The 24,983-nt window shown below is 40.4% G+C and overlaps 1 protein-coding gene across 2 annotated transcripts in view; it reads right to left on the bottom strand.

Moving 5' to 3' along the window:
* Positions 1-423: 423 nt before the first annotated feature.
* The window catches only part of LOC117428511 (RNA polymerase II elongation factor ELL-like), a 36,707-nt gene continuing 12,147 nt past the window's right edge, over positions 424-24,983 (bottom strand). For both annotated transcript variants that reach the window (XM_034047607.3, XM_034047605.3), the window contains 10 exons: positions 17,301-17,428; positions 15,359-15,522; positions 12,498-12,760; positions 10,839-10,963; positions 7,523-7,637; positions 6,874-7,342; positions 6,278-6,335; positions 5,000-5,171; positions 4,779-4,823; positions 424-4,269 (listed from right to left, as the gene is read on the bottom strand). In XM_034047607.3, the coding sequence (XP_033903498.3) occupies positions 4,159-4,269; positions 4,779-4,823; positions 5,000-5,171; positions 6,278-6,335; positions 6,874-7,342; positions 7,523-7,637; positions 10,839-10,963; positions 12,498-12,760; positions 15,359-15,522; positions 17,301-17,428 (1,650 nt within the window). In that variant the 3' untranslated portion in view covers positions 424-4,158. The remainder of the gene's footprint in view (positions 4,270-4,778; positions 4,824-4,999; positions 5,172-6,277; positions 6,336-6,873; positions 7,343-7,522; positions 7,638-10,838; positions 10,964-12,497; positions 12,761-15,358; positions 15,523-17,300; positions 17,429-24,983) is intronic.

The following is a 24,983-nucleotide window of genomic DNA, read 5'->3' as shown; positions in this document are numbered from 1 at the left end:
TTATTATTATTATTATTATTATTAGCATGTTTTTATATAATCTTCTTCCTTCCTTGTTTAAAAAGCAATCATAGCATTTTCAAACAGCAGTACTTACTTAAACATATGGGATAATTAATACGCTTATTTTCTTTGTTAAATCATATAATGTACCAACTGTGTGGTCAGTTTTATAGTTTTGGTGCCACCTTGTGGAGAACTAGTGGAATTATAGCTAGCATCCTCAACCGGACAGTATTGAAATAACATTGAGTGAAGTCCAGTCCCCATGTGAATAAGATTTAGAATGCAAACTGTTCCACTAAACTGTCCCTGCACCCCGCACCCCACACCCCACACCCCACACCCCACACCCCACACCCCACACCCCTCCCCGTAGGTAAAATGTAATATCGAGTTGAAAATCGAGTGATCAACAGAAGACATGATCAAAATAACGATATATTTTTACAGAAACATGAAATAGTCTTTGTAGCTTTTTTTTTAATTTCTGGAAGGAAGAGTAAAAGGTGGTACACGACCTTAAAACAAGAAAACTGCAATCAATAGATATGTCCCAATCCCCTCTCACCTCGGAGCTAATAGATCTCCCATCTGCCTTGAAGAAGACAGATCCAATTGTGCAAAAGAGAAAGAAGCAATGACGATTTCTTACACAGATGTTTCTTCTGACAAACAGACAACAGCAACAAAAACAAATGCAGTGACAGAATACAGCACCAAATCCAATCTTTTTTTTTTTTTTTTTTCCTTCACATTTTTATAAATTTCACAACAAATAAAATGCATTAATACACCTGGCATACAGATGAAGACTTTTGGTGATAAAACCATTATTATTATTATTATTATTATTATTATTATTATTATTATTATTATTATTATTATTATTATTATTATTATTATTATTATTATTATTATTAATGTAACAACACTAGGAGCGTAAAGGAGGCTGTGTGGTCCAGTGGTTAAAGAAAAGGGCTTGTAACCAGGAGGTCCCTGGTTCAAATCCCACCTCAGCCACTGACTCATTGTGTGATCCTGAGCAAGTCACTTAACCTCCTTGTGCTCCGTCTTTCGGGTGAGATGTAATTGTAAGTGACTCTGCAGCTGATGCATAGTTCACACACCTGAGTCTCTGTAAGTCGCCTTGGATAAAGGCACCTGCTAAATAAACTAATAATAATAATAATAATAGAGAATGTAAATCGTTTTTTGCATTTATTTTTAATTAAATATTTTGCAATGTTTCTCTGGCAAAGAAAAAAAAAAGTTTTTCATTATATAGTTTATCCAAGACACATTTCTTTAAAAGTAAACCACTTTAAAAATGAAATCCCTTTGCATTGAGAAAATGTTGTGTCACACTAGATACAACGCTCTTCCTTTGTCACGCCTGCAAATTGATCTGCAAAAAAATGTGATCTGGAGCCCCCCTCAGATAGGCACCTATATATTGCAAGCTGCATCATTAAAAGTGAACCCATGCTGTCATTTAAACCCAGGGTTCATGTGTGCACTTCATTGCAAGGAAGCTGCTATTGTACAATCTCAAAAACCCTTGAATAAGCACAAGGAAATTAAGCAAATACTTGAAATACTAACCAGAACATTAATAATTTGGACAAAATAAATAAATTAAATATCACTCCCTCCAACCTACGGCAGTCCCAGGTTTTTATTCCAAAATATACTGCAGTTTGAAGAGTCTAGAATTGTGTGTCTCTGCTATTTGCCACCGCCCGGTACACTAGTAATATGTCCCTGTTTATTTTAATGCTGCATTGTGACTGTCATTTTGATCAGGGTGCTGTATTAATACAAGTGTCAGGATCAGCAGATGCATTAGAAAAACACCCAGTTTCCTTTTTCAAAATAATCAGAGTGCCTATCCCTGGAGCAATGCCCTGTTGCTAGCTCAGGTTTTCCATATTTTCCCAGTGTTATGATTTTATTTTATTTTTTTAATTTATTTTGCTGCTAAAGTTTTAAAATTCAATGCCTTCAGATCGGAGTTACTTTTCAATTCAAAACAATGTTATGAACAGCTTGGGAGAAGCCTGTTTGTTACCATGAATCAGAAACATAAAACAAAAATACTTCAGCATCTAGTCTTGTCTGGAGAGCTCGAGTTATGAAACAAAATAAAGGGTTAACTTTAAAATTATTCACTTTAAAAAAGAAAAGCAGGAATGGCATTAAAAACACACAACGTCCAGCCTGTCCAGGAAGCAGGGATGCTGCACACCCAGCACTGCAGTCCCGGCACAAACAGACCCAGTCAGCGCTGGCACTTTAAAGCATAATGACTATTACAGGAGGTTCCCTTGCACATTACACATTTTCATCTCCCTGTCTTCTGTACACCACTTTGAAATCGAGGATGCTGAATCTTTCAGTGACACGCTGCTCACGTTAAGGAGTATCACAGAAAAACTCAATGTGATGTTAGTTAAAGTTTGGCTGTCAGTTTGAATGAACGGTTTGCTTTTTGGTTTTATTAAGGCATCTTAATATTACACCAGGACAATTAAAAGTCAGAATAAAACGCAGTACCCTGTGTAAAGGGAGAATGCTTCCGTAGCTGCTACAGTAACCTTCTAATGCATTAATAAGCCAGTTAAAGAGTGGGGTTCTCAATACAGATCTATCGGAGAGACTAGAACCCAACTGGAAAGTTAACACTACTGCATGCAACCCCTGTTCTTTGACTTGTGTACAACAATACCACACAGTTGTAAAGTGTGATTCTATTCCTAGGTTGAAAGCCTCATCCTGCCTCCCTTCGTTATTTCTATGTAAATGTATTTCGTTTTAAGACACCAGAAGCAGGAGTAAATCTCCATGTTCTCTCACACAGTGTGTGGAATTGTGAGTCTGCACAAACAAACTGGTTTACAGACTGATCACAGAAGACAGCACGGAGATTGCTTAGATAGATTTCATGCTTGGTTAGCTCTGCCATAACACTTACTTGTTGAAACATATGAATGCACTTGCCAGCATTACATAGTTCAGAATTTACATATAAAAAAGTCCCTTTTCTACCAAGCCCTTGTGGTACAATTCATTCAGCTGAGCAGTTTGTAAAGAGATGCTGCATGTTTCCGTGCATGTACATTACCATCCCTCTCTGAAGTTTGTCAGAATAAAGTTTTGTTTGTGTTGCTGCTTCACTGTGCTTCCCTGATGTTCAGTGCTTCAGATAACCATGGTCTGTAGTGCTGGCATATGGCTTGCAGCTACACATGAAACAAATGCCAAAATGTGAAATTTAACAGCAACGTCACTGGGAAACATTTGAATGTTCTGAATGCCTGGCTCTCTTTGGTGTGCAATAGCAGCTAAACATACTGCTAGATCTGCTGCCCTACAGGTTACATATGACTCACATTGTAGGTTCTGAAAAGTTCTACCGCCCTTCAACCACAGCACTAGATAATAAAACTCATTCACGCGGACTACCAGAATAAAGAACTGGCTGTATACTGGGATACAAGCTAATCTGATCAACACTGTTTCATCATGTTACAGTGGTGAACAGCGCTTTACTCTGAAAAGAGATATCAGTACTCTGCTTGTTATAGAGTTAATGGCAGGGCCACGGTGTGCAGTAACATACGTTATTCAAAATGGAAATTGTGGCGAGGATCTCCCTTGTGAAATACAGATCAACCAAGGCACTGCCCTTTTCAGTTGAAAGCGTTTGGTGAAATCGGTTTGTGGGGTTGGGTTTAATGTCTAGCCCTCTTGCAGTGTCTAAAAGCGCACCATGAAATATGCCAGTCCTGCACAGAACACCAACAGTTACGCCTCACATTGGAGATGTTGCTTGAAATGTACATTACTTACATGAAGAAAAACACACACTAATAATAATAATAATAATAATAATAATAATAATAATAATAATAATAATAATATCCTCTTTTTATCAATAAACTGGATTCCAGCTGAGCCCTAGACAAAAAAACTAAAAAATTGTATAGATCACAAGTCAGTGGTCTTAGCATTCCTTAAAGAGCAACTTCCAGTAAATAAAACGTAGTTAAAATGCACATGTATTGTTTTTTCCCCCCCATGTAGTACAGAAGAAGTCACAGTAGTCAGGTATCCCGGAGCAGTGTTTTGGTCCATTTCAGATGCTGGTGATGGGAACTACAAAGGCATGTGGTTTTTGTCATAGTCAAGTATTAGGCTCTTGATGTGCGACAGCTTCTGATGCAAATACTTGCATCGCTTCTTCTCTTCCCGATAGCCAGGACACTTCTGAAAAGACCAAACAATCAATCATACACACATCTCAATATTACATCACAAATTGCTTTTCAAAGTGCCAAATGTGAAAATCAGTCAACAGAGTTAGCATTTGGTTACAGGCCAGCCAAAACACAGTTACAGAAAACAAACAATTTAGAATCCAGTCAAACAAAAACCTTCACCTACAGAGCCTGCATACAGGTTTCAGAGTCTCACAAAGATATAAAACTGGTTTACAAAAAAAAAAAGGAATGCATGATAAACACATCGCTTGCTAAACTGCTATTTGCTTACAAACAGAGATCATGGAGCAATACTGGCTTATCATTACAGCCACCTGGCTTTGACCATAAAAAGAATAAATCATGGCTATAAAACAATAAGCATTTGATTAAGTTAATGTGGTTTGGCAAATGAGACGGGGCTCTTTCTTAAACTGCAATGTGCGGTACAATAACATAATACATTCAAATGTTGGACATATAAAAGGCATACAAAATATTATTTCAATTCATTACCTTCTTATATTTCCTGTATTCCCCAAATATTTGGTCTTCAACAACCTGAAAAGACAAGTCCAGGATTTTAAAATTAATACAAAAAGAAATCAAATGACATACGCACTGTTTAAGAACAACCCCTTGAAAACAAACCCGACGCAGTATGCAGTACACATGCAGGAAGTGTGGATGATAAAGTTTCAGATGGAAGCTCAATGAAGCAGGTGTCTCCACCGCACCTTGTATTCCTGTGTCCCCGGGGATAGCGTCTTTATTTTGGATCCCAGCTGTACAAACTGCTCAGTCACACTCCCTATCCTCGCATGGAGGTCCATGTATTCGTCGTACTCATCGCAAAAGTCTTCTTTGTAGTTCTGACGCTGTTCTGGAGTTGTTATTGTGTTATATTTTCTATTAAAAAAAAAAAAAAAAAAGTTTAGTGTTTTTTTTTGTCTTTAGAAAACATGAAATAGAAAAAACAAAAACACAAAACTAGAGCACGCTTCAAAACTACAGTCTCTTTCCACCAGGTGGCACTGTGGTCAAGATAGGAGTTCTTCCCTTGTGTCAACAATCCAGACCGCAGTGAACGGCAGGAGCCCTTTCTGTTAATGTGATTGTCTGGAGGAGTGCAAAGCTTGACTGAAAGAGCATGACTGATGTGTGCAGCTAAACCCCCATTTAACAGTCTTTTTAATTGTCAGAAAGACTTCTCCTAACACACACATGCTCACATTATTAGTATTATACACATCAGAATTTACTTAGACTAACTTTTTTGTTTTGTTTTAGTAGAGCTGCCAGAACTTTAGATGCATATCAAAAACACGACTACAAAATCATGTTGTCGCTTGTCTTTGGCAAATACCTAGTAGTGACTTCAAATGACAGCTGTGCTTAACATTGTATCCTATGCCTGAGCTCAGGAACATGCTCAAGCAAGTCTGTGGTTTTATTTCTTTCCTTTTGGCTTTGTGTTTAGGGTTAGTGTTTAGGGAGAGTCCTGTATAGGGATATTTAAAATAAAGCCTTCTGCATGCAGTTTGCTCTTTTCGTGTGTTCCTTTATCCCTTTCTGAGGAGTCAAAATCAATCTGCCTCTGCTATTGTTGTACACAAGTGAAAGAACAGGGGTTGCATGCAGTAGTGTTACCTTTCCAGTTGGGTTCTAGTCTCTCCGATAGATCTGTATTGAGAACCCCACTCTTTAACTGGCTTATTAGTGCATTACAAGGTTACTGTAGCAGCTACGGAAACATTCCCCCTTTACACAGCACTAGAAGTGGCACACTTCCACACATGGCTCATCGGATGTAAACAGCTGTTTTAAAAGCATTGCTAGACTGAAGTGCTCTTAAAGTCAAAGACATTTCCGCCCCTGCTTTTTTAACATCTGGGTTTTTTCCCTCCCCAATGTCAATGAAATTTCCTGGATTTTTAATTTTTTTTTACTAAAGGACTACATGTATATGTATATAGACACACACACATACACACACACAAATAAATGATACTTACAATAAATAGTCAGGTATTCCTGCTGTGGTGGTGGGAGTGATGGGTGTATTTACACATTCTGTAGATAAGCAGAAATAAAGCAAGGTGAACGCACTGTGTGCGTGCGCATTTGATAAGTGCTATTGAAGCCACCCAAATAATTCATCATCAAGGTCAATTAGCCACCCGTTTCCAGGCAATCTGTGATTGCGACGATGCCTAGACCGATGTGTGTATTTTAAAAGGCTATGTGAAGAGAGCAGGCCCTTGTACCTAATGCACCTCTGCAGCTGTCAGGGAGTCAATGATCAACTTCATTCACTTAACAGATAAGTTGCTACAGACCATGCCTTTAACAACGGAGCTGGGCTATATTTGTGCAAGGCATGCTGTTCATGAGCTTTCAAAAGAAAAAAAAAAAAGAATAAATAAACCCCACAGTTAATGATTTGCTTATCAGCTACACTTTTATCACAGTCTGATAAGGGACTCCTGTGTATGCCGTGCGATCTGAAGGGATGGGCATAAGCCACAGCGTGACGGCAGCAAGCTCAGGTGCATCTATCAAGCACACAACTGCGGGTTTGTGTTTAGTAAGGTACGTTTAAAGCGCTCACCTTTGAGATTCTCCTGATTGTGCTTGAGATCAGGGCTTCTTTCAGGCCACGCATTCTCCCCCCCCTCCTCTTTCAACCTCTCCCTTTCCTTCTCTTTATGCTTTTTGGACTTCTTCTTTTTGTGCTGGCTTCCAGAGAGCTGCTCGTCCTCTTTGAGGGAGTACTCGGTCTGTAAAGAGTTCAACTGTGCTGGCTTGAGGTCCCGGAACTCCTGGCCTTGTTTGTTTGTGACGCTGGAATCGCCGTAGCTGTGCTGTGGGAGGAAGCCATTCTGGCTCTCCAAAACATTGCTTGTCCTCTGAAATTCCGTTCTTACATGTAGACTGGAGTTCACTGTGGCAGTAGTACTGTGTGCGGCTGGAGGCGTGCGAAGTCCATTTGGGATTGGCTGCTGATGCAAGTTCTGATCCAATACTTTCTGTTTTTTGTTTGCAAGACTCTCCGAGGGCTCTGAAGGCACTGGGCGTTTCTGGAATAAAATCCAGGGTTTATTATTATTATTATTATTATTATTATTATTATTATTATTATTATTATTATTATTTATTTTTGCACCTAAAATCAGACAATTAACCCCCCCCCCCTCCCCCCAAAAAAAAACCCTTTGTCAAAAAGTTCCAAAATAAAAGGAAATAATGAAGGAATATACCATGGCAGGATTCTTGATAGGACTGGAGTATGAAGGAGAATCCCCAGAGGACTTGTGGAATGGCTGCTTTGACTGGAAACTCCTGGGTTGGTTTATGTTCGTTGGCTGCAGCTTCCTGTAATAGAAATATGAAAAAAACAAAAATAAATAAATAAATACCCTTAGAAGACAACTGACAGGGCTAGCCATTGTTCAGGTGAGCCTGCAAAATGCAAATCATTGAAGTAATCTTCAGTCAGGCACGGGGTGTTGACAGGAGACTTAGACCACCATTGCAACAGTCAGCTCCTGGCCTGGGCCGAGAGAGAGAGAGAGAGAGAGAGAGAGAGAGAGAGAGAGAGAGAGAGCGAGAGAGAGAGCGAGAGCGAGAGCGAGAGAGAGAGAGAGAGAGCGAGAGAGAGAGAGAGAGAGAGAGAGAGAGAGAGAGAGAGAGAGAGAGAGAGAGAGAGAGAGAGAGAGAGAGAGAGAGAGAGAGAGAGAGAGAGACTGCTGCCAGGGCTCAACATTGCATGGTTACCTTGTATTACAGATCCTGTTTTATATAAAAACAATGAAGGGAGAGTAGCCTATCACCATCTCTAACAAGTTTGCGGGAGAGCCTTTTTTAAATATATTCTGATCTCATCAAGAGGGAACTGATGTATTGCATGTGGTGTCCAATCTCTCTGAAGACGACACCTAAAACTAAACCTTACAAAGGCTGTCTTTCAGCGCTTGTTATATAAGCAGCTCTTGAAACCCTTTCTGGATGCTGAACAATAAGGTATATATTTATTTACTGTAATTATTCCCATGAAGATCCGCTTCCCCTTTTCAAAATCGCCCCAGGTGCGATTGTATGATGATGACTGTAAATACATTTTCAGATGATTTTGTCCATTCGTTTTTCAGCAAGTTCTTGCTGCAGGTAGACCTCAAGCATGCCTGTTTAACACTTAAAACCAGAACGGAGAAGCCTCATTATGAAGCACAGCCGAACAGAAACATTAATAACCCAACGGCTACTAGTGATCTAGTGACAGATACAAAAATCAGATGTTCGCATTCGCTACAAATGACAAAAATACCTGGCACGTATTTACTGCCTCACCAGAATTTGCTCAGTTTGATAAATTTAAAAAAAAAAAAAAAAACACAAACAAACAACAACAAACACAGAATCTACACAGCAGCTCTTGAGCCTCTATTTAAAAGTTTTAGACAGCAAAAAGGAAACAAACCAGATTATACTCACACACCCTTAGTGATCTCTATGGAAAGCCATCTGGGACAAAAACACATTGTGCTGCTTTACAGCGAGACAGAAAAAAGGCAAGCATTCTGAAATGCTCGCTTAAACACTGCCCAACTTCCGGAAGATGTTATGTAGTGATTTTTATATGGACTTTATATAGTATATATATTTTGTTGTGACTTTGTAATGTGGAATGTAATAAACGACAACCAAAAGGGTGAGTTTCTTTCCCCTTCACTTTACAACACCATTTCCACGTTTGTTTTATTTGAAGTGTTTAAAGTTAAATTTCAGTTTTCGTTTGCTTGTTCAGCTACAAAAAGACACAAGTAAACCTCATGTTAATACTTTGTGTCGATGGCCGCTGTTTACTGTGAAGAAACGGCAAAGGCAAGGAATGAAAAAAAGAAGAAAAAAAGAAAATGCGTTGACAACTTTATGTACTGTTTAGTTTGCGAATAAACAAAACAATGTTTAACTTGAACTGCTATTTGGCATCCTTTGTTTTGTAGTTAATTCACTGGGTTAAAGTAAGTCCTACACAACGTATTCTTTACTCCTGGGATATATTTTTCTATTTTAACGTGCTACATATTGTAAGGTTTTGCTGTAAAATAAAGGCACACACACACAGAGGCCACAGCCACCCCCTGCTGCTATGCTGTCTCTGCCTGCGTTCAGAGCAATATAATGGCTTTAATTACTTTTTGGAAAAAGAAATATCCGAACAAATATTTAAATTATGAGCGAATATCCAAACATGAAAATCCCATGTTCGTCCCAGCGCTGTGTTACGTTACGCATTGCTTTCTGCGCACTCTTACTTTATCAGGTACAGACCTCTGTTGACTAGTTAGTTTATAATCAGTTTGTTCCCCAAAAGGTGGAAAGGTTGTACCATTGTGCCATCTCTGAGCTACACAATCACGCTCCTACCATTACAAGCAGCAACAGGAATGTTATCATCATTACTGGAATTTATTTTTTCATACTGCACATAACCTTTTTACAAGAAACATCAATACAAACCCTGATACGCTTATTTAAAAACACGTTTGCGGAAATGTTCTCTTCCAGTACGCTCTGTGCATGAAGCACGTACAAAACATTATGAAAAGGTAGATAACAACCCTGTAACCCATGTCCCAGACTTGGAAACACTCCATCACAGAAGCATGCTGTAAATGTGTACACATGAGAAACAGCAGTGCTATTGGAAAGAGCTGGCAAAGCTCACAAATGATTACTGCAGGTCGACGATGAAGCCAAAGTCTTCCTGTGCAAAAAGAAAAGCTACATACTAAAATAAACCTATATATCTTTTTTTTTATTAAACGTGCTTTGTCATTTGCAATGATTTTTCTCACAGATAATAGAGTGGCAGCACACCATCGCTGTTAACTGTAAAATGTTTTTATTAAATCCAGTGAATGGTTTTCCGTCGCTCCTTGTTTAAGCAGTGTTTCAGACTTGCTGCTGGATTCCTGAAACACACTGTGCGCACTGGCGCTTTCCCAAAGCAACTCCCCGTGATGAAACACTGCTTCATGAACCTTAGCAAGACTGGGGCAAAAGCTGGATTCGTCATGCCGTCCAAAGCCAGGTCACAAACCTTGATAACTTGGCAATCCAACGAAGAGCTGCAAAGAAAGCAGTGACTTCCAGTAATGGAAGGCAGTGATCAGATTAGCCAGGAAGGGAAATGAAAACCAATGGTGTTTTAACCCACCGGTGGATCTGTTTCTTCAGTGCACCACCATGGGCTTGCCATTCTCATTCCAACGCTAGCCTCATTTATTTAGGCAGAACTACAAATATGAGATTGTTTTGTTTTTATATACTGTAGAAGGCAAAAAGCACAATTGTGTTTCGTATGGAGGTAAACCTGTACTTGCATCATATTGCAGGGGACTTTCAGTGGTTAAAGTATTTGAATTCCTTTTACATTCTTGCAATCCGGGGGTCAAGATCAAATTGACAGTGCAATGTTGGAATCGCAGCAGTTTCAGCCCAGGACCAGATGCAGCTAAAGCAAAACTTGGTACTGATACACCCAACCCCAACAATAACCCTAATCTCTACCTCATTAGAAGCCTGTGGAGAAGCTGCTTTTCCTCTTCAGTGTAGCCAGGCCAATCCTTCTGCACATGCCTATAGTACTCATCTTTTAGAGTGTAGCTGTTCTCCTTAGAGTTTACCTTTGCAACCTGTAATGAAAAAGACACACCATCGGTCTTGTGCTGGAAACAATGGTATTCATCCATGCAAAAGAAAAACACCACATGGGCGAGTGATTTTCTGAGAATGAGTGGTTATACAACAAGGTGATCAGATATAACGATAGTCTGTGAAGGGAGCCTTGTACAGCAACACTACTTTGTTGCATAGCCAAGGACTAACAAGGGGTTTCTGTCATATTAAAATGGATTAAAAGGTGAGGTAACAAAGGTCCTGGTTTAGAGCCTGTGCCATTGTCATCGTCTCGTATTGTTTAATGCAACTTTTCATCCCTGGCGTGTGTGATCATCTTTGAAATACCTGTGAGCAAACACCACGTTCAGTTAGTGTTAAAAACAAAAGAAATCAGTCAGATCCTTTAAAAAGAACTCCCGTCAGCAGAGCAGCGATTCAGATGCTGTACAGCTAACAGTTCAGTACTTAGGGAGAACTTTGATACCGCCAAGGACTTGAGTATTACACGGATTGATATGTCAAATGAATAACTCAAAAAAAGAATTTATTGGGGGCAATTAATCATCATAAATTATTCATAACGTATGATTCTTTTCCAAGGAAGCTGTTAAATGGATAAACACACACACACACACACAAATTACTCTGTAAATCTATAAAACATATTTAGAGTCACACACTTGGCAGTTTTGAAGACATTTTCCTCTCCATCTCTGGCTCTCCAGCCTCCTGATTAAAACACATGAACTTCCGAGGGAATTTGAATTATGCACTCATCCAATTATTTATTTATTTATTTATTATTATTCGTCTGTTTTGCAGCGCTCTCCCCAAGCTCCATGCAGCTTGTCTTGAGGTTGTATAATAGAAGCACTTGCTGATTGCATGGCTTACAAGACCGTCCTGAACTCTCCCCGGAGAGGTGGGATGCAATAGTAACACTGAAACATTGAGTAGTAATCTGCCCAAACTCCCAGTGACAGTGTGGAAAACAGCAAGCAAGGCTGGCAACTGGAGACATACTGTATTCAGTGCCAAGGTTTGCTGCAGCCTGCCTCCCTGCCTCCCTGCCTGCCTCAAAACACAATCCCCCCCCCAGAGATTACTCAAGCACCGCTTTAATTAAAGAAGCTGTGTCTCCTTTATCAGCCTACAGGCCATTTAACTAAATATTTACAGGAACGGAACAAGCTGCAAACAATTACAATCCACTTATCTACAGCAGAACAATAACCTCCCTAAAGCTTGTGAGAAGAACACAAAGGAAAACTCATTGTACATTTCATTTGCCTTTCGTAAACAAAGGCTTTACTTTTTTTTTTTTTAGGATTCCAAAGTCTTCCAAAAACATTTCAGAACTGCGACACACACACACACGAGAGAAGAAGATTTATATACATTGATGTAAAGTAACGCTGAGCTGTTGCTAATCTTTTGGCTTTTGAAAATCCTGGCTGGGAAAAAAGTCATGAAGACCAGACCATTTATAGCATGATGAAAACGTTTAATATAAAATGCGAAGTACGTAAAGGAAACCCTCAGTCTTACTGCATCTAACACAAGGGCCAGGTCGGCTTTGTCCTTCGGGTTGGCTTTTTCCCTTTCCAGCCACAGGATCAGCTCCGGTTTCCTGTACGGCTTTAAGGCCAGCAGGTGAATGATGCGGTCCCGGAGAGGTCTCTGCAGGACAATACTGGAAGTGCTGCTCCTCTTCACAGCCAGCGTGGGATTCGGAGGAGAGTGTTTACGGAAAGGAAAGCTGTCCGACACAGGAGCTGGGCCGTGCCTCTTCTGAACTTTAAAACATTTACCTGCGAAAAGAAAAAAGGCAAAATCATATCTCTCTAAATGTTGTGTTGCAGGTTCTCTTGTCAAAAGACTGGACAGTTACCTGCTCTAAATTCAACTGGCATCCTGCTTATTTGAGCTACTTATGAATAGTGTTACAGTAAGTTTAGTTTAAGGGTGTAAAAAAACTTGAGAGTTAATACAAAAAAAAAAAAAAAAAAAAAGAAAAGTCATCTTGAAATTAAAAGTAAAAATTAAATTACAATCTAAACCTTTCCAAGCAACAAAACAACTTGTAATATCCAGTGTGGTAAACTCAAAGGAAAAGTGGCGATGTGGCCAACAATGACACTGGACTGCAACGCATCTGCATTTAGTTACATATGGTAGACACGGCACAGTACATTCTTAAAAAGGAAAGGTTTAAAGAGAAACTGTGTTAGTTAGTTAGTGCTCCAAGGGAGCTAGGATTTTGTTTGTTGTTTTTGTTTCATTGTAAATAATAAGTGCACAAACCGGGCTAAATCAATGACTTTCTTGGTGCACCCACACAGAAGAGGTGATAGAGCCCTGGTCATCCCGACTAGAGGGGCTTCATCACAAATGAGATAGATAGATAGATAGATAGATAGATAGATAGATAGATAGATAGATAGATAGATAGATAGATAGATAGATAGATAGATAGATAGATAGATAGATAGATAGATAGATAGATTTTAGTAAAAAAAAAAAAAAATTGTAGCAAACATTGTGCCTTTGTGGATGAGGAAAAAAAAAGGTTACAAGAAATTGATGTCTACAATTCTTTATTTCAGCAATTTTTTTTGCAGAACTCCAAAAATGCTAATTCAGAAGTATTCATACCTTGACAAGGAAAATGAAATGAATAACTAGTTGAGGCACCTTTAGCAATAATAACCTATTTTAAACGATTAGGATATTTGTCAATGTGTTAACTTTATGTTAAGTGAACTCAACAGCAACAAAGACTTGGGTATCTTTAGAGGACGAGCTTTCCTGCATGTTCAGAAGTTACTGCCAGACTTCCAAACACCGCCAAGTTCAGTTTACAGTGTACTGTAACCCCACTGTGGAGCGCAGCGATGAGGCCGCGTTGTGTGCATGGAGAGCATACAACATGGAGCACTGTACTAGACACAGGCTACTCTGGACACCTGCGTCACTGTGTGTGGAGTACAGGATGCAAACACTCACAGACTATGCCCTGACCTGCAGATTGTGCAGGAATCAATAGCCAGTGTTGACTTTAAAATTCCCATGCACACTATGTTTACAAACCGTATAAACAATATAGAATCTGGATTTAATTTCTGTGACGCATTGGACTTCCAGTAATTTGTGGGTGGTGCCATTTTATATATATATATATATATATGTATATATATATATATATATACACACACACACCCTTACACTTTAAAAAACATATAATACTGCTTATACAATCATTTTTTTGGGCCAACTGCAGTGCAACATACAATAAATGGACCACAGCAGGGTTTGTTTCCCTTCCTTTAAAAGCTGCCACTAAAGAAACGATTGGTTTACCAAGATTAAAGAATTGCTTGTCCATAAATAAAACGTAATGCTGCTCCATTAAAAGGGAAGTGCAGCCTTGTGGTTAAGACCGAGCACTTCAGAGCTGAGAGATTTGGAATCTCATCTCAGAAAATGACAAGAACTGTGCGATACTAAAGCCAGTCAGTTAACCGGACTGTCCCTGTAACCTTTTACACTAACGCTGGAGACAATCCGAGCTTAATAAGAAACTACACTCTTCCGCTCATTAAATTAGCCTACACCGTCGTGCACTGACAGGATAAAGACTAATCTAACGGTGAGCTGTGCTGTCACTGGGCACCCGGTTGACGTCAACCTATTGCATTAATTCCCATTACAAAGCAGGTGTTGGTTCACTTAAAGACCAGCCTCCAGTTAGAGTGAAACCAGGAGAGCGAGCGAGCGAGCGAGCAAACAAGTGCGAGCCCTGTGATCCAAATGAAGCAAGGGAATGTTTTGAATTAGTGACTTTTCTTCCCATGTATAATTCATTATTTTGAAGATAAAAACTAATTGAATCAAAAGCACTATAATTACACACACAGGCAAGCTCCAGCTTCTCTGCATGAGCCTTGTTAGTACATACCCTCATTGCAATCTCCATCTCACTAACAGAGCTGGGAATGTGCCAGAGCGACAATAAAATGATCCAACTTCATTGGTATGAACAATTCGGATGCATACGTTTCACAGGCTTCTGCAAAGACTTGGACTGTTTGGAGATTTCGTCTTTTTTTCTTTTGGTTCTCTGGGTAGCCAAAATTCAGACATGCCTTTTAATTGAAATTACCTTATAGGTAGAGGACAGCCAAATGGCATTATCAAAGGTCCCTTGCACTGCTGCTGGCAATCATACGGAGACACTGTCATTTATCCACAAATGTGTACCCTACAAACAGCATTGTTGCAGTTTTGTTTTTAGTGCAAAAAAAATCAAAAAGTAATATGAATTGTTCTGCAAGGATTCAAAACAGCAGTGGTGTTTACATGTGCTACTGCACAGATTACATGAATAGACCTCTCCTTGAAATCCTTACTTCGATAGGTCGATCCAGGCTTGATTTCTATAGCTGCCCGGCTCCACGTCTCCTTCTCCACCTGGGACATCCGCTCCCGGGTCATCTGGTAGGAGTCATCAGTGGCACACACGGTGATCTTATCCTGAATACTGCCCTGGCTTTCCAGCTGTTCTCGACCCAAGCTGCAAGGGTTCAAACACACACACAGGGTGAAGAGTTCCACATAAACGGGAATGTGAAAGAAAAGGAAGTGCACTTTGTGTGAAACGACACAGAAGAATCACAACACAATTAGGTAAACAGCTGATCTTTTTAACCAATGTGGTATTACATGGCAACTGATTTTTTTAAAAAAAATTTCAAGGATTAATCTCATAACTGCCAAGATGCCAATTGATATTGCAATTCAATTGCAATAGTTAACCCTAGTGTGTGGATAGTAGACAGATGAAAAGCCCAAGTACAGAAATAAAAGTAAAAAGGCCATTAAATACTGAACAAAACTCCACATTTCTGCATGTTACCAAAGATCGAGCCTTGTTCTTGCAGCTGTGGTCTTGGATACATTTTAAAGTGCATATAATTTAAAAAATGCTTTGTGATACACACTGGGTGAGGGCTGCCTTTTAAATATCGGGTGAACAAATACAGCAGACATCTGGAAAAAGTAAAACTTCACTGAGGAAAGTGCTGAATTGGCAGTGAACTGCATCTTCTGTGCTAGTCATCGCAAGGCACGGACAAATCTGAAATGACCCATACTGGAATCCAAGAAAGGAAATCCACTGGTTAAACCAGGCCTCCAACTGCCTGGTGTCAGACATAGCTGCTCCTGCACATGAACTTGTATGGAAAGTATATGGACAGGCATCTCCTTATAATCCCAGACTGAGATATTCTTAATAAGTCATGCTAATGAAAGCTCTAACCACGTTTCATCACAATTGGAGAAGTGACTCTCTAGAGATCTGCCTCTGTTACACGCATGGGATACAATTCAAGTTTAGAACATCTTGTATCAGGTGTTCATGGTCAGTGGTTTATTTTAATAAAAGGACACAAAAAGAAGGAAAGATTTACTGCATTGCAAAACTGATGTGTTGCGAAAGGCAAGTTCAGACCTTACTGACTACACAAATTTGCCTGCAGAAAAAAAAAAAAAAAAAAAAAAAAGTTCTGTGTAGAGCTTGAATGTTAAAAGGGGCCTGAAGGGACTCAGTGGAATCCCTTCTTCATATTCCTGCTGTTGTTCTTGGCTCAAGCTCCTCACTGATGGCAGAGCTAAAGTTCAGCCTGAAACACACATCTGGGAGCCGCACAAGAGACCATAGGAGTGCAGTCCTCCTGCCCTGCTCCCTGCACACCTTCATCAGAGTGCAGTCCCCCTGCCCTGCTCCCTGCACACCTTCATCAGAGTGCAGTCCCCCTGCCCTGCTCCCTGCACACCTTCATCAGAGTGCAGTCCCCCTGCCCTGCTCCCTGCACACCTTCATCAGAGTGCAGTCCCCCTGCCCTGCTCCCTGCACACCTTCCATTCATTTAGAAACGAGGGAGTCCCTGCTAGAACGCACATTACAGAAGCTTTCAGCACTCTCTCAAAAACCCTGCACCCCCCAGCACCATGGTGCCTGCAGGTTTGGCATCAGCATTGCAGTCTTTACCCCTCCAATTCCTGAGGAAGCAACCATTTCCCACACATAGCAGCACCCAATAGCACGTGTGAGAGGACTGCTGACTGCAGCAGTAAAATCAGAGATGTGAAGGCATTGCAAACAGTCCCGGCACCTCCTGCTCTGGGGAAGTGTGTCTCCTCATCCATCCCCCACCCCCCACTCTCTCTGGCTAGGGTTTGATTGTTGAAGAAGTTATACAAATAAAAGTTAAGTGTCATAGTGGGTATTTTTATTTTTTTTTGCGTGAACATCCAGATTCCATTTGTTTTTTGTTTTTGTTTACTTACCCAGTGACATAGTGGTGGATGCAGTCAAAGCTGGCCTGAGGTTTATCTTTGCTATCACTGGACAGGTAGAAAGAGAACAATCGCAGAGCGCCGGGGGAGTCCGAGGAAGGAGCTGGGATCTTGATATACTGTAGAGGGAACAATACACAGCGTTACAAACCAAAGAGAGTACACTGCAAATGAAGAGGCTCAGACCTGAAGTGACCAGTTAGATTCTCTATATGAAGCTACAGGCAAATCTGCTGAATCAAGTGCTGACTTAGGGATGCTTTTATTAACCAGAACCCATGCCATTTATATACAAGAATACAAAAAATAAAACAAACAAGTACAGTACATGTTAACACCCCCCTCCCATTCTTAAAATCTTCTGGAAGACAATAGACCTCAAGAACTAGGAGTGTCACAAGCTAAAACCCTGTTCAAGGCTTCCAGCGACATAACTACAATACCATTTAATCCATTAGCTAAACCCCACTAATGCTCTACTTTAATTGTGGCCCAGCATCACCCAGCCCAATGTTACATACACAGCGAGTGGCCATTTGGTAAAAGGTATACACACAGAAAAGGGCTGTTTGGAGAGCGTTAAAATCGTTCACTACTCTCATATACACCTCTGCTGTGTGCAAGTATCATACAACTAGCTCATGAAGCTCCGGAGGGCGTTACGAAGCAGCCTTCATGTGGTTTAACATCTCCCTTGATCACACAATCTGAGAAAGAGCTTCTCGTTTGCAGAAACTAATCCCTTAGGGTGAAACCCCTCGAGACGGATTTGTTTTTGGTGCAAATACATTTCCTACAGCTTGCAACTGATATAAATCAAAAAGATATATGCATCACTTTCTCTACCCCCGTTACAATTTTCTTTTTTTTTTTTTTTTTAAATGAAAAAATGAAATACGAAAAAATGAAATGCAGCAAGCCCAGACACAGCCTTGATCATAAAGGGCCACATTTACATTCTGCAAACTAAGCGAGATGAAAATTACACTAGGTGGTCCAAAGTGAATCACTTAAAATAAAAGTCAGAATCTACATTTTTGTCAGCCTGACCAATAAGAAGTATCTGTGCTTGCACAATAATTGCATGACTTGCAGGCAAGTTTTTAATTTAAGAATCAATGATTTCCGGGAGGGTTTGCTGTTTCTGTTCTGTGTGCCTGTAATACTCTCAAATACAGATTTAGAACAGATAAAAACCTGGGTGGTCATGTTTTGCTCTGCAGGTATGTGAAAAGGTGGCCTAAATATTTTCCACAGCATTAAAACGCACATACTAGATCAGTAGGTGACTTGTGCAACGATCACCTACCATTATTACACTAATGACACAATAAAGCGTTCCAGTGTTCAGGTGAGCTGCGGGAGCAGAAGGCAGGCTGCGATCAGCAAGGCAGCTGCAAGCTGTTACTCCACAGCAATGGTCTGGCTTCAGTGCACTGAGCAAACAAATCAACAGCAGTGTTTACCTCTGCAGACAAAATCCATTCGACAGCGCCACCGTTTGTAGGAAGGGGCTACGAGTGAATCACATCAATGTACTCGTCTTCAAAGCAAATGTCAAGTGAGGACTACGGGGCGAGATTTTAAATGTTATTGACACACGTGTTATTAAAAACATTAAACAATACGAATGGGATTGTTTTAAGCAGCACAGTGCCATGTGGGACTGGCATTGTTTGTTTTATGGTGTGTTCTTGTTTTTTTTTTATTGATTGGTAATTGCTTAATTGCAGTAGAACTTGATTTATTGCAGATTACCATGCTTTTTTTTTGCAGCTGGATCAATGAAGGTTTCCCCATTTGCTCTTCAGCAATTCCTCCTGTCTTGCAAGGACTCGGCTCGCTTATCTCTGCATTTCATGTGCTGCATAACTGAAACAGACTGGCAACAGGGAGATGCAGCTTACATCTAAAGAGACAAACATGAGGGAAAGACCATTCACACAATAAAGGGAGTTCTTTTCTTTTGTCCAACTCCTGTATTTTAATTAATAAAAGTACAGTATTTCTGGATCCAATCCTCGAATCAGTGTTCCGACATTCTTCTTGAGCGGAAGAAGAAATGAACAGGTTCGAGTGCTTTCAAATAACTAGGAGGCACGAGAATGCACTACCCCCCACTGGGAATGGAAGGGCTATTAACTCTGAAAGCACCAGACAGTTTATCCACCAGGGACCATGGGACTTCATTTACCCAATCACAGCAGCCCAGTCATTAGCACTGAGCCAGACCAGCAACATCACAAAGAATTCAGTATCAAAGCCATTGGTTTGCCTTTTATCCTTGGAACACAATCTCCAATAGAATGTTAGGGTCTTTTTTTGTTGCTTATTGGACTTTTTAAAACAACATATCCTTAACAGAGAGCAATATTGGCTTAAAAGAGCTCAAAAACAACTTACTATGACATTAATGTGCTGTTTATTGAGGAAATCATGCTGACTGGTTACGTTCAGAGAGAGAGAGAGAGAGAGAGAGAGAGAGAGAGAGAGAGAGAGAGAGAGAGAGAGAGGTGTGTGTTTTTTTTTTTTTTTTTACAGTAACACTGTTGCCTTCGGCGATCTCAAAGCCAGAAGCTGCTGTGAATAGTAATAAGGAGATCCATGGGGGGTTACTGCACTCTGCTACTTAATTGCTTTAGATAATTAGAATTGGCCACGTAGCCACTGTAGACTAAAACAGTCTATCCTAATTTAGCAATCAACAAATCTAAGTAACAAGCAAGCTGCAGGACAGATCTGGAGCTTAGGTAGGTTATTAAAAGGTCTGTTTCTTGAACTGATCCCGGCTGATAAAAACAGCAAGTGCCCTCTTTGGATACAGACAATGTGTATGCTTATTATGCATACACCAACAATAATTACTGCAAAACGCAAAGACTAGTTTAATCATAGCGCACACATTCATTATAAATGCAGCAGGACTCCGCAGTCAGATACGCTTACAGTACATCTAAAGAGTATTTTCTTTAGATTCAAGCATAGTTCTTATTCAGGGTTCACCATTTCCAAATGGTGCCTCCTAATCTACAATTACACACACACACACACACACACACACACACACAGACACAGACACAGACACACACACACACGCCTTTGAGGGTACACTTTAAGTATAAAGCAGAAATAAATAAAAGGAAAAGAACCACAGATAGTGAAGTTCCAATTACAAAAAGGGCTTTCTCCAGTCCGTAGGTGGTATGAAACACTGTAAACTGGGGTGTCTCGTATTTCCAAGCACAAGCCTCCCAGGTGTCCGTGTCAGAGACAACACACAACACTGCATTACATTCCCACTCACGGGTAGAGTCTAGTGCATCTTGAAAGGCACGTCAGTGCATGAGTGTGGACTTCTTCACATACGATGAAAACAGACAAGATCCAAAACACTATCAGAGATTAGAATACACAAAAAAACTAAATGGATTGGTGTGCTGGTTTAGTACATTTGAAAATGGATTGGTGTGCTGGTTTAGTACATTTGAAAATGGATTGGTGTGCTGGTTTAGTACATTTGAAAATGGATTGGTGTGCTGGTTTAGTACATTTGAAAATGGATTGGTGTGCTGGTTTAGTAAATTTGAAAATGGATTGCTGTGCTGGTTTAGTACATTTGAAAATGGTCATGTGGTTTTAACCACATAATATATGACCTGGCTCAACTATAGAAACTATAAAGTGCCGAAATTAAACTGGTGGCAATTTATTACATGCATGTGCATAATACACTTTAAAATTAAATCAAAATAAATAAATGAATAAATAAATAAATAAAACCACACACTTTGAGTTGTAGTCCTCACCAATATTTCAAAGTCCAACCAGAGATTACATCCAAGGAATTAATGGAACATCTTTTTCTTGAACCTTAACTAATTTCACAAATAAAGGTTAACTGCAGTTCTTATGCGGGGCTGTCAACAGAAACCCTTGGGAAAGCATTACAGTCTAACAGAATGGATCTACAGGAATTAGGTGCAAACCTCATAACATCATCATTGTCCATCCACATGGATCAGAAGGTCAAGCCTGGGAGGCACAGTAAGATGTGCAAAAGTACAGCAGCATAACACCTGGTTCTTAACAGGTTAAACAGAGCTCAGCAAAGCTCAGGCAGCAGAATGCTCTAATGCATGTCAGGGAAGCTTGGCTTGGTCACCCGATTGAGGTAGGAAGAGGTCACTGGGATTTGGCAAAATGTCAAGACATGCCTGATCCCAGGAGAGGCTGCTGGGGGTCCAGAGCAACTGCAGCTATTCTTGAGTTATTATTATTATTATTATTTGTTTATTTAGCAGACGTCTTTATCCAAGGCGACTTACAGGGTGTGTGAACTTTGCATCAGCTGCAGAGTCACTTACAATTACGTCTCACCCGAAAGACGGAGCACAAGGAGGTTAAGTGACTTGCTCATGGTCACACAATGAGTCAGTGGCAGGGGTGGGATTTGAACCGGGGACCTCCTGGTTACAAGCCCTTTTCTTTAACCACTGGACCACACAGCCTCCCACAGTCTTCCACAGCACCGCTGCTGATAAGAGGCTCACAACACAGGTGCCCTTTAAACCCTGAATGCTTGCTTCCACACAGCCCTGATGTGATCTTACCAGGTTAGGGACAATAAAAAAAATAAAAATAAATAAATAATAAAAAAAAAGCATTCACATACATACATACATACATTACTGGATCATTGTGTATATATTTATGTTATTTACTTATTATAAGAAAATCAAGGAATATTTATTTGTAAGTGTAAATATACATATAAAATAAAAAAAGGTTTACACAATCTAATGAGTGCTATTTTAGCAATGTAATAGAAGGTACAGACAATGTTTTTTTAGGCTTGCCCCATGTTCTAATACAGTAGCATGTTATTGCCTTATTGATCTGCCCTAAGAGATGAAATCTCTCAAGGCAGGTGTAGCTAATAGTGACGGCAGCACCCACACCCCCTCCCTCCATATAGCAAATGCCCAGTCATGCAGCAGGCCTGATGCCGATTAACTAGGAGGTATCCAACAGTCATTCTGGCATTAACCCGTCCCCCTGCCCCCAGGGCAATGGTGTATGACGGCACAGAGCAACACACACATCATCCACACCACCCCACTCTCAGAGAAGCGTCTCTCTCTCTGAAGCTCACCCCACCCCCCTGTCTCCACCACCCCACTCTCAGAGAAGCGTCTCTCTCTGACGCTCTTCCCACCACCCCACTCTCAGAGAAGCGTCTCTCTCTCTGAAGCTCTCCCCACCCCACTGTCTCCACCAACCCACTCTCAGAGAAGCATCTCTCTCTCTGAAGCTCTCCCCACCCCCGTCTCCTCCACCCCACTCTCAAAGAAGCATCTCTCTCTCTGAAGCTCTCCCCACCCCCGTTTCCACCACCCCAAGCTCAGAGAAGCGTCTCTCTCTCTGAAGCTCTCCCCACCCCCCTGTCTCCACCACCCCATTCTCAGAGAAGCGTCTCTCTCTCTGAAGCTCTCCCCACCCCCCTGTCTCCACCACCCCATTCTCAGAGAAGCGTCTCTCTTTCTGAAGCTCTCCCCACCCCCCTGTCTCCTCCACCACCACCACACACTTTGTATTCTCATGCAAATGCATGTCGCTCAGGTCAGTTCATTCTGGGTCACTCCTCTTATTTCCTGCTTCCTTCTCTATCTTTATCACCAGATGTCACTTAACTCATTAGTCACAAGGTCTTCGATCCAGGATTTACAAGTGAATGTGTCCCTATTCAGGTCTGGCAGATTATTGCTGCTGACTTAGATGCAATTAAAACAATGCAATATTGCAACCCCTTTCCCGCCCGACAACATAATGTAGATGCACTCGTACCTGTAAGGTAGGTCGTCTACTCCAGGTCTTCACTGTGGATTAAAGCTACTGTGAGCCAGCCATCCCCCACAAAGTCACTATTCCAAAGACCAACAGAAAGCAATGTAAATGTAGTACACACCACCCTGTACATAGCAAAGCATTGTGTATTTGAGAGCAATACCAGTATCACTTTCATAGATGATAATGTTAACATGAACATTCAAATCAGGCTATGGAAGAACAATGTATTCTGACCCGAATTCCTGTATTATTATTATTATTATTATTATTATTATTATGATGTTGTGAAAGGTGTCTGAATATAAAATGTGGTTGACAAAGTGTTTTTTTTTTTTGCATTGTGTGGTTAGCTTTGATTAGTCTCTCTCTGTTAAATAGCTAATTACAGAACGGTTTTGAAGTACCCTTTCAGATGCTGCTGCAGGGCTGTGCAGCCCTTTAACCCTCTCCTTCCCGTCACATGTCACAATAAAGACCCAAAACAAATGCAGTTACAATGGCTTCTCATTTCCATTGCGCTTCTTTCTTGGTTATTTTTCTGTGGTACTGTTCGCTACACGGTAATGGGCCACACTATTAAATGGTGATTATCAAGGTCATTACTGACCTATAAAAACACACAAGGCCTGAACGGCTAGCTTTTAAAACAAACCGTCTCAAGCAGTTTGGAAGATGCTCATATAATTAAATACATACACGGATAAACACTGCTGAACAAGCAAAACTCATTTGAATTAAAAGAGTTCCTTTATTGAATGAAGTTAAAAAGGTCTAGCTTATCTGCAAGGAAAATACCTACAAATATAATAACATACAAGGGAAACACTCAGTTAACATGATCCAGCTGAAAGACTTCCTACCTGAATCAAACACATTTATACATTTCATTTCAATATTTATTTCAGAAACCACGGTTTGCTCTACTGTAACCGGACTTGGGGAGTAGATTATTTTTTTTGCTTAACAAAGTTGAGTTTTATTTTGATAGTATAAATGTAATACTGCAAAAAAAAAAATGTTTGTACAATTCATTTTAGTTTTTATTAATTTCTTTCAAAACTACAGTTACATTTATAATTTAGGTGCCACTGAAGTCAGTGAACAACCAACTTAAAAAGAGGCTTAGGCGAGAAAGCTGTGAGTGGCCATACTGCAGCCTGCGACACCGTAATCAAATGGCAATAGATTCCCACTTGTCAGCATTATGCCCAGACTAAACCTCCTGGCAGGGTGCACAGTCACATACAACAACTCTTTCTCCAGCTACAGTGCAACTCCATCTGTTCCATTGTAGCGTGTGTTTGGAAATGTCAAATACTTTTAGACTGGTATATACGGTGTGACGTGAACCGGAATAGAAAAACTTGGCTTGGAGGGTGGCCTGAGCACAAACTGACAGCATGCTTCAGTCTGGCAGGAGAGTCACTGCCTTGGGTTTTTCAGGTGTATTATTTTTATTTTATTTTCAAATGCTTTAATTTATTTTCAAATTCTTACTTGATTTCCATCAAGTAAGAATGCCCTGTTGCGATAGAGATATATTATATTATATTATATACACACACACACACACACAGACTAGGAGTTCCAGGGCATACCTCTTAAACTGGACCTGTATTTCTGACAATAAAAATACAATACAATCCCGATTCCCGAAGGCTGGGTGCTCAAAGCAGGGTTAATTGTTTCAGGGAGTCTCGGTCTGTTCCACAAAAGCCATCTGCGTCTGGTGGTGACATTGCTGACTTCAGCTAATTAAACCCATTTGCATTGTGCCACAGACAAACGACAGCAACGACTGCACTCAAGGCACTGAGAGGTTTCTTA

This window comes from Acipenser ruthenus, chromosome 21 (genome assembly GCF_902713425.1).
Source record: "Acipenser ruthenus chromosome 21, fAciRut3.2 maternal haplotype, whole genome shotgun sequence".
Taxonomy (NCBI): Eukaryota; Metazoa; Chordata; class Actinopteri; order Acipenseriformes; family Acipenseridae; genus Acipenser; species Acipenser ruthenus.
The sequence above is the reverse complement of the archived record's forward strand: the minus strand, read 5'-3'. Positions and strand labels throughout refer to the sequence as shown.